This window comes from Mus pahari, chromosome 6, assembly GCF_900095145.1.
Source record: "Mus pahari chromosome 6, PAHARI_EIJ_v1.1, whole genome shotgun sequence".
Classification (NCBI taxonomy): Eukaryota; Metazoa; Chordata; class Mammalia; order Rodentia; family Muridae; genus Mus; species Mus pahari.
Genome location: NC_034595.1, coordinates 69,241,990 through 69,252,190, shown reverse-complemented (window position 1 = coordinate 69,252,190; position 10,201 = coordinate 69,241,990). Strand labels below are relative to the sequence as shown.

General features: G+C 46.2%; 1 protein-coding gene across 8 annotated transcripts in view; it reads left to right on the top strand.

The window, feature by feature from the left end:
* The window catches only part of St3gal3 (ST3 beta-galactoside alpha-2,3-sialyltransferase 3), a 208,587-nt gene that overhangs the window by 36,135 nt on the left and 162,251 nt on the right, over positions 1-10,201 (top strand). For 3 of the 8 annotated variants that reach the window (XM_029539585.1, XM_029539584.1, XM_029539583.1), the window contains exon 3: positions 6,382-6,447. The exons of the other annotated variants lie outside the window; for them this stretch is intronic. In XM_029539585.1, the coding sequence (XP_029395445.1) occupies positions 6,382-6,447 (66 nt within the window). The remainder of the gene's footprint in view (positions 1-6,381; positions 6,448-10,201) is intronic. 8 annotated transcript variants of the gene reach the window in all.

The following is a 10,201-nucleotide window of genomic DNA, read 5'->3' as shown; positions in this document are numbered from 1 at the left end:
AGTGATGAGGGAGCACACTGCTGTATAGTGATTAGGGAGCACACTGCTATAGTGATCAGGGAGCACACTGCTGTAGTGTTCAGGGAGCACACTGTGCTATAGCGCACAGTGTAGCAAGTTCCTGTTACTCAAGACAATGTGGGTGAATCCCGTAGCTATGCACTGAGTAAAATAAGTTGGGGAGGAGAGAGTACTAATCATGATTCCATTTAGAGTACGTTCTAGAAAGGGTTAAACTAGTCCTCAGTTGTGGAGATTACATCTGTGGGTAATCTACATAGAGGATTGCGGAAACTTGAAGGGATTATCTAGGATGATGAAATGTTAAACATCTTGTTTCAGGCCATGCCCTCACAAGTGTATGTATTTGCCAGAAGTCAGAACATCTGTCTACTTAAATGTGAATTTTATTTTTATGCATTAAAAAAAGTATGTTTCATTAAAATCTCTATTTTTAAATAAAGAGTTTGGGCTGGCAAGATGGCTCCATAAGAAAAGGGACTTGCTGTCAAGCCTGGTGACCTGAGTTTGATCCCCAGCACTTACGTGGTGGAAGGAGAGAACAGACTCCTACAGTTTGTCCTCTGACTTCCATGTGTGCATCCCAGCAAGCTTGTACATGCACACATACACACACACAGTGAGCAAATGTAATTCTTTTAAAAAAGATTTATTAATATTATTGTTTTATATGTATGTGCATTTTTCTGCATGTATGTAAATGCGCTACGTGTTTGCCTGTTGTTCACATTTGTCAGAAGAGTGCATCAGATGCCCTGGTACTGCAGTTACAGATGGCTATGAGCCACCATGTGGGTGCTGGGAACGGAACCCTGATCCTCTGTAAGAGCAACAAGTGCTTTAATTGCTAAGCTGATCTCCAGACCCATTTAAAGAAAAAAAAAAAAACTGAAAAAACAAAAGAAAGTAAAGCAAGAGATGTTTACCTTTCTAGCCTTCAGATCTCTTCTCAGCCACACTCAGTCAGAGGGGCACTGACACAGGAAGGGGTCGATGGGTCTGCTGCCTGCAGGGCACAAGTGTAAGAGACAGGAGCATTTAGATCTAAGGGCAAAGATGGACTAGCCTACTTTAGTTTCAGACAGTTGCCCAATCTAGTCTGAAAATGTCAAGTCGCATCCTTCTTATTTATCACACAAAACTCAATCAAAGTTATAAAGAATATAATGTTCCTGATCACGGTGGTGCAGGCCTTTAATCCCAGTACTTGGGAAGCAGAGGCAGGTGGATCTCTGTGGTTTAAGCCCAGCCTGGTCTACAGAGTGAGAAGCCCTGTCTCAGGGGAGGAAAAAAGAGGGTGCCAGATCCCTTGGAACTAGAGTTACAGATGGTTGTGAGCTGCCATGTAGGTGCTGGGAATCAGACCTGCGTCTCCTGTAAGAGCAACAAGTGCTCCAAACCATCTCTCCAGCCCGCATACTCACAAGTTTAAACACATACTGTTTAATCAGGTTTTACTTGCCAAAGAAATAAAGCGAGCACAAGTTTTTCTTCCTAAAGAAATGGAATAACAAGCTGAGATAGATGCACCAGTGTCCACCTCCATTGTTTACAAAGATGAAAGCAACCAAAAGTACTGTGGACACAGAGCTGGCTGGTCAGCACCGCATCATAGCCTGTGCCTGGATTCCACCAGCCACACAAACAGGTGAGGTGAATGAATGTACCGACACAAAGAGGATTAATAAAGATGTCTATATACATGCATATCCTGGAGTGCACGCAGTGCACATCCGTACAGAAGGGCAGTCATTCGCAAGAAGTGTTAAATGCAGCATCTATTGGCAGTGTGGTCCACACAGTCCACTTGTCAGGGCTTTGGCATAAATACACGTGTTCATATTGCTGTTCTTCTCTCATGGCTCTCGTGATCTGGCCGCCCTCTGAGAAATTTTAAAAAAGAAACTAATGTATAAGCGTGTGTGCCTCAGCATATGTACGTGCGTGACATGCATACTGTTACAGCCGTGAGTTCCTGTGGGGGCTTGGATAAGATTGCTACCCGTAGGCTCATATATTAGAATGCTTGGTCACCAGGGACTGGCACTATTGGGAGTTGTGGCCTTGTTGGGGTGGCTGTGGTCTTGTTGGAGGAAGTGTGTCACGGGGGCAGACTTTGTGTCTCTCTTCTTCCTGCTGCCTGCCCATCGAAATGCAGAACTCTGAGCAACCTCTCCAGAAACATGTCTGCCTGCTTCTCGTCGGGATGATAATGAACTAAACTTCTAAGCTAAGAGCCAGCCCCAACTAAATGTTTTTCTTTTATAAGAGTTGCCAACAACAACAACAACAACAACAACAAAAAAAAACCACACACACACACACACAAAAAAGAGTTGCCAGGGTCATGGAGTCTCTCCACAGCAATAGAGCATTAACTAAGAGAGGCACCATGTGGGTGCCGGGAGCTGAACCTGGGTCCTCTGGAAGAGCAGCCAGTGCTCTTAAGTGAAGAACAATCTCTTGCCCTGCAGTGGTGGCGCATGCCTTTAATCCCAGCACCTGGGAGACATAGACAGGCAGATTTCTGAGTTCGAGGCCAGCCTGCTCTACAGAGAGAAACCCTGTCTCAATCAATCAATCAATCAGTAAAATAAAAAAATACCCATCTCTCCAGACCCTACTAAAATATTCTGAAGACTCATGTCCTTGGAGCTGAGCTCACGCATCTTCCGCTTTTGTCTTATGTAGCCCAGGCTGGCCTCACAGATTGCCAGCATGTGCCTCCACGACAAGCCTGCATGCATGTGTTAGCTCCTATTAAGTGTTTAGTAGTACTTCCACATCTTAAAGTTGTGACTCATGAAGCTTAGCACATTATCAATGTTTTGGTTGAAATCACACTCCTAGAGTTGTAAAGTCTAGGCCATTCTTTTTGTATGTGTTTTGTTTGTTTGTTTGTTTGTTTTGTTTTTTTGAGACAGGGTTTCTCTGTATAGCCCTGGCTGTCCTGGAACTCACTCTGTAGACCAGGCTGGCCTCGAACTCAGAAATCCGCCTGCCTCTGCCTCCCAAATGCTGGGATTAAAGGCATGCACCACCACGCCCGGCTTAGTCTAGGCCATTCTTAACCAGTTTTACAGATGGGAAAACTCAGGGTTTGGGCAAGGTTTTGTTTGTTTTAAGACAGGGTCTCATGGTATAGCCACGGCTAGCCAGGGACTGGCTATATAGACCAAGCTGTCCTCAGACTCACAGACATCTGCCTGCCTCTGCCTCTGCCTGTGATGATTAAAGCTATGTGCCACTGCTCCCATGGGAAAACTCAGTTTAAAGTGCATTGGTCCTGAGTGGGGACAGGTCTGCGTTCTGGTCTCAGTACTTGGTGTCTGGGGTCTGACCGATCCTCCACCTGCGTAGGACACGGAGTCCTTTTGTCAGGAGCTGTCTTTCCTTCTGCTTGCCCATCGGTAGCATCTCTGACCACGGCCAACTGAGGGCAGAGAGTCCTCTTGGGGAGTTAGGAGTTACTTCAGATAACAAAATGAAAGGCAGGGGTGGAGGTCTCCATACAAGTAACTTGGAAGCGGCTGTGTGTGCATCCAGTCAAGAGAGTATTCATGTATTCCTGTTTGAACTATGTGCTCCGCCCCAAGTACCCAGGTGTCTTACTGTAAAAGTATGACTTCATACTGCTGTCAGTGTGTATTGGTACTAACTGTAGAGTTCCCCACTGCACAGCCACAGCCAACTGATCTCATGGCTGAGCTAACTCAGACTGGAAACTTAAAAGTAGCAGTGATTTCATACCATTCCTGTTTAAAGGCAGTACTGGAAACTTCCTGATTCTAGAGCAGGGGTCAGAATGGTATGTGTGAGTGGAGGGGAACCGTGTGAGCCCAGCGGGTCACAGCTGCATGCTCTGCCAGCTGCTCAAGAGAGACGAGTTGGCAGTGCACTCCAGGAGAATGTTCCTTCTGGTTTTGCTTAAATCAGATTCTTATCATTCAGTAATTTCTTCTGTAGACTTCAGGTAAGTAGGTACAGTCTAATTATAAATAAAGTGAAAATACGTGGAGTTTCCTTTGTCACGAAGAATGAGTTTGCATTTTGGGGTCAGTTTGTGGACTGTTAGAAAAAGCCACCAGTGAACTGTTCTAGAATCATTTTTAAATTTTCTTTGAGACAGGATCTCATGTGGCCCAGACTGACCTAAAGCTCCCTATGTAGCTGAGGCTGACTTCCAGCTGCTGATTCTTCTGCCTTCACCTCCTGTGTGCCTGGGTTCCAGGTGCTTGTCACCACCCCTCATCTTCATGTGGTGCTGGGGATCCAACCCAGGACTCTATGTTTGCACAGCAAGCTTCCCCCAGCAGAGCCATACCCGTCCCTGAATCACAGGCTTTATCTGTTATGTGTGTGATGAGAAATTGGGAAAGTCCTCGGTTCTCGCTGTGCAATTGACTGCCCTAGTCATCCACCGCCTTCTCTGGTTCAGAACTCACACTGTAGCCCTCCAGTCTAGACATCTGACCTTTGCTGTTGTCCTTTCCCTTCCTGGACTTTGTGCAGCAACTCTTGCATCTTTGAAGCTGCACAAATCCAGATTGATTTCTCTCCACAGTGAGGAGGGGCTCTCACCCTCTCACGTATAAAGACATTTTTAATGTCACACAGTGAAATGGTAGTGTTGATGCTACACAGGAATTAAAAACAAGGAACAATTTGAAAACTAGAGAGCAGAGACAGAAGCCGTGTATGCAGGAATTGAGTGTGATAGCAACACTAAGAGCAGAAAGGACACATGCCTCACTGAAGAGGCTGAGACTGAGAAGAACCATTTACACAAAATCCACACACAAACGAAGACCTTAGAAAGCCTCAAGCATTCAGGTCAGGGCTGGGGATGGCTCTGCGGTTACCCGAATGCATGCATTACCTATGGCGGAGGATCAGGGTTCTGTCCCCAGAACCTATGTCCTGTGAGTCTGTGACTCAAGCTCTGGGAGTGTGTGTGTGTGGTGGGGGAGGTCCAGTCCTACTCGCTTGTCCTCCTTGAACACCTGCAGTTGTGCACACAGGCATTATGAACACATAAAAGACAAATTTTTTAGAAGGAAAGATCCCAAGGAGTGTGGTCAATTAGGAGAAAGTAAAAGAGTACCTCTGTGACAGAGCTAATTGTAGATCCCTTCACTTTGACAAATGCCCCAGAGAAGCAAAGAGAAGAATCAGTGACTGAGTGGAGCAAGTGACAGCATGGCAGCCAGGAACCAGAAAGGGTCCACTGCTATCTCCTTTGCTGCTTCTGTTCTCTCCAGGCCACCAGCCTGGGAGGTGAGGCCACGCCCCCATCTCCCCCAATTTGTTAGTTCTCCTTGGAGATACCCTCAGAGACACGCCAGGGACATCCTTTATTCCTCTCCCAGAAGCTTCTGGTTGTAATGAAGCTGACAGTCAAGAGGAGGCCGGCATCAGTGCCTTAGGCATCTAAGAGAAGGGAAGAGATGAACCTTAGCAGCAGACATCCTAGACAGTGACAGACATGACGGTGCCCTAGGGTCTCAGCGCTTGGAAGGTGCAGGGAAAAGGATCATCCTCAGCTACAGAGCCACGTTAAGGCCAGCCTGGGCTACATGAGATTGTTAAAACAAATAACAAAGGATAAACACAGTGATGGCAGAAAACCTAGAGAAATCATAGGGAGAAAATCCCGAACTTCTTTAAATGTAAAGACCTTGTGTTATTAAGGATAGCACAGGCAAAATTAACATACAGAGACTATGCCGGGAAAGAAAGCGTCAGGGTTTGAAATGTGCAAGGGATGATGTACAGAACATGCAGAGAACTGCATCGAGAAAGAAAGAGGCACCCTGATGGGCTTGGTCGGCAGAGTGCTGGCTTAGCGTGCAGGAAGCCCTTCTCTGATCTCCAGAACTGTTGTTGGAGCGTCAGGCTGCAAACCTGAAATCCCAGTATGGGGGTGGGGTGGGGTGGGGTGGCAGCGGAATTGGAAGGTCTGAGTTCAGGGCCAGACTGGGCTATGTGAGGCCCTGTGCAGAGATGGAGAGAAGCAGCTAGAGGTCTCAGTACCTCAACAGGAAATGGCAAAGAACTGTAACAGGCATTTTAAAGAATTAAGAAACCACTGAGACTGGGTGTAAGAAAACAAACTCTCAGGCTACAAAATGCTCAAGTTAAAACAAAATACCTGCTTCTCCCTCTTTGACAAGAATTCGAAAGCTGAATAATGTCTTATGCTGGACAGAACATAAAAATCCTGTAACCTGTAGTTTTGCTGGCAGGAGGTAGAAGGTGCGGCCGCTCTGGAGAGCCCCGTAATGTGATGATTGACTTAAGCATACACATGAGCGTTGTTTCACCCGGAACGCCTCCCCTTCCCCTTTATATTCCACACAGCTCATCAGAGACACACGTTTTGGACCAAGCAGCTAGAGGGAGTGGCCTTCCACCCTGAGGATGGGGGTGAGTGGGCAAGAGGTGGGATGATGTCATAGATGGAGGGTAGGGGTGAGTGGGNGGGGTGAGTGGGCAAGAGGTGGGATGATGTCATAGATGGAGGGTAGGGGTGAGTGGGTAAGAGGTGGGATGATGTCATAGATGGAGGATAGGGGTGAGTGGTTAAGAGGTGGGATGATGTCATAGATGGAGGATAGGGGTGAGTGGCAAGAAGTGAGATGATGTCATAGATGATACATAGCAATTTAAAGCAAGAAGGTACAGACATAAGACATGGATAGGATGTAAAAGGACAACCCTGTTCGAATGAATAAAAGTCATAATTACACAGTTTACTTTTATAAGTTGAAAGAACACCATCAGGTATGATGGCTCACAGCAGTAATTTCAGCACTTGGGAGACTCAGGCAGGAGGATTCCTATGAGTGTAAAGCCAGCATGGGATAGAGTTCCAAAACCAAAACAAACTGGCAAAGGCACTTGTACAAAGACTGTAAGGTAGGTTATAAGATGCTGAAGCATCCTGGCACTCGGGAAGCAGAGGCAGGAGGATCTCTGTGAATTCAAGACCAGCCTGATCTACAGACTGAGTTCCAGGCCAGCCAGAGCTGCACAGAGAAAGCAAAACAGAGAGATAGAGAAAGAGGGAGAAGAAGAGAGGGAGGGAGGGAGGGAGGGAGGAAGGAAGGAAGGAAGGAAGGAAGAAAGGAAGGAAGGAAGGAAGGAAAAGCTGAAAGATCAAAACTGTTAAACTCGAGGCTCTGGCTCAGGGCTGGGCCGCTTGCCTAGCCCACAGTAAGCTATGGATTCAGTCACCAAAAAAGAAAAAGAAAAAAAATTAGATAATTTTTACCAAAATTAAAGCTGCCTGCTATTCAAAAGATGTAATTAAGAGAATAAAAAAGGGCTGGAGAGATGGCTCAGCAGTTAAGGTCACTGACTGCTCTTCCAGAGGTCCTGAGTTCAATTCCCAGCAACCACATGGTAACCAGCAACCATCTGTAACGAGATCTGATGTGTCTGAAGACAGCGATGATGTACTCACATAAAATGAATAAATCTTTAAAAAACAAAAAGAGTAAAACAGTAAAACTCAGAATGGGAAGATCCTCAGTACTTGGTGTAGAATATCCTGCAGTAAAAATTCAATCCTTGTGTAGATTTATGTGCAGAATATAAGGTTTTTATGACTAACAGTGAGACAGTAGATGCCTAATAAAAATGAGTGAAGGCCGAGAGCTGTCTCATGAAAGAGTCTGTGGAGGACTTGAGGGCACGGGCGACAGACAGTTCTTAGCCTTGGTCACTGGGCACACATACGGAATAAGAAGGCTGTGTCAACACAGACCTGCACTGGAATGCTACCAACCGCTCCATTCGTGGTGGCCTCAGACTATAACACAGCCCAGATGTCTGTCAACAGATGGATAGACAGACAGGATGTGGCATTCCAGAAGGGCATAATGTCACATGCCTATGGTCCTAGCACTGGGAGGTTGAGATGTGAGAACCAGGAGTTCAACTTCATCCAACACTACGTAGCAAACTCCAGGCCACTCGAGGCCTTGTCTTAAACAAAATGTCTTTAAAAAAACAAAACAAAACAAAAACAAACAAACAAACAAACAAAAAGACATAGCCCTGTCATGGAGTACCATGCAGCAATGTAAAAGAAGCCAAGTGAGGATCGGAGAGATACAGCTTAGTAGGTAATGCTTGTGTAAGCATAAGGATGTAAGCTTGGATTCCCAGCATTCCTGTTGAAACACTGACATAGTAGCCCACACCCGAATCCCAGCACAGGGGAGACAGAGGCAGGGGGTGCTCTCTGAGTTCGAGGCCAGCCTGGTCTACAGAGTGAGTTCTAGGACAGCCAGGGCTACACAGAGAAACCCTGTCTCAAATAACCAACCAGCCAAACAACCAAGGCAGCCTACGAAGGAGACCCTGCTACATGGCTCCTTCCATAAGAAAGTGAGGCTGGTGGTTAGTGACTGAGGAGCAGGTCAGCCTTTCTCTGCAAGGAGAGTGAAGGGAGGCACGGGGTGCAGGGCACGGAATGAGCCATGGGTGCTGTGGTGAGGGATTCGTGAACGAGAGTCTGTCCAACTTTCTAAGTTTTATACTTTAATGCAGCTTACTGTCTGTCTGCAAATTCTCCAGTAGAACTGATTTGAAAAGTTCCACTCTAGACTTAAAGGAATCCGAACTGTCAACACAGCAGGATGTGGCCTGGTCAGGGGGTGGGCAGTGAGGAGGGTAGGGCACTGTGACCCAATTTATGTCACTCTCTAGACAGTAGGGTATGACACTCAGTATAGTGGGATAGTTGTTTCTGTGTGCCTGTACCTCCCATGACAGCTAGGACAGCCATATCAACAAAGATGGCGAGCAGGGCAGGAGCCCACAGACACTCAGAGTACGGGAATACTGAGACAGAACCATCCTTGCAGAGGATCAGAAGCCACGCAGTTGCTGAGACACCGAACCTCCCCGATTTGTTTTCAAATTCAACATCATTTCCAATCAAAATCTCAGAGAAGTTGAGGTTTTTTTCCCTCTCTTTTAATTTATTGTTTTTATAGAAACTGGCAATGGATTTTAAAATTTATATGGAAGTAAAGACATTTTTAGAAAGAAGCAGGTGGGGGAGGGTTCACATCACCTGCTGTGAGATTTGTACAATAACCAGGATAGGGAGTGTTGCGTAAAGTACACATGCAGATCAATGTGACAGTAGAGTCCAGAAGTACATCCACATGTGTGTGGCCAGCTGATGTTTGACCAGAGTGCCAGAGCCATTCCATGGGGACAGTACAGTCTGTTCACTTGCAAGAAATACAGGCTCTGACTATTATCCCTCTCCAGCTGCATTTTCTAGAAATGGAGACCCCTCAGCCTTCCTAATGCTGTGGCCCTTCAGTACACGGCGCGGTGACCTCCAAGCATAAAGCTGTATTGTTGCTACTGTTATGAATTGTAACATAAATGTCTGGTATGGGCCCCTCACCAAGGGGTCACAGTCCATAAGTTGATAACCAGGGGCCTACGTGGAGAGAAGACAGTGAAATCTACAGGTGCAGAAGGGAATCCAAATGGCCTTCAGTTTGGTGACAGTTTCTTAAATGATATAAGAGACACTTAATATATTGAACTTGATAAATAAATAAAAATTGCCTGGTGGTGGTGGCTCACACCTTTAATCCCAGCACTTGGGAGGCAGAGGCAGGAGGATTTCTGAGTTTGAGGTCAGCCTGGTCTACAAAGTGAGTTCCAGGACAGCCAGGGCTATACAGAGAAACCCTGTCTTGGAAAAAATAAATAAATAAAAATAAAAATTTAGCCAGGTGGTTGTGGCACACACCTTTAGTCTCAGCACTAGGGAGGTAGGGACAAGTGGATCTCTGTGAGTTAGAGGCCAACCTGGTCTATATAGTGAGTTTAGGGACAGCCAGGGCTACGTATAGAGAAACTCTATCTTGAAAAACCAAAAAATTTTAAGAAAATGAAAATTGAGCCTAGCATGATGCTGCAGTTTCAGGAGGTAGCAGAAGGCTCTCAAGGCCAGCCTAGGTACCAGAGAAAGAGAGAACTTATCTCACAATGCTTGTTGTAACCCCAACACTCTGAAAGTGGAAGGATCAGAAGTTCAGGTAAAGCTGGGCGGTGGTGGCGCACGCCTTTAATCCCAGCACTCGGGAGGCAGAGGCAGGCGGATTTCTGAGTTCGAGGCCAGCCTGGACTACAGAGTGAGTTCCAG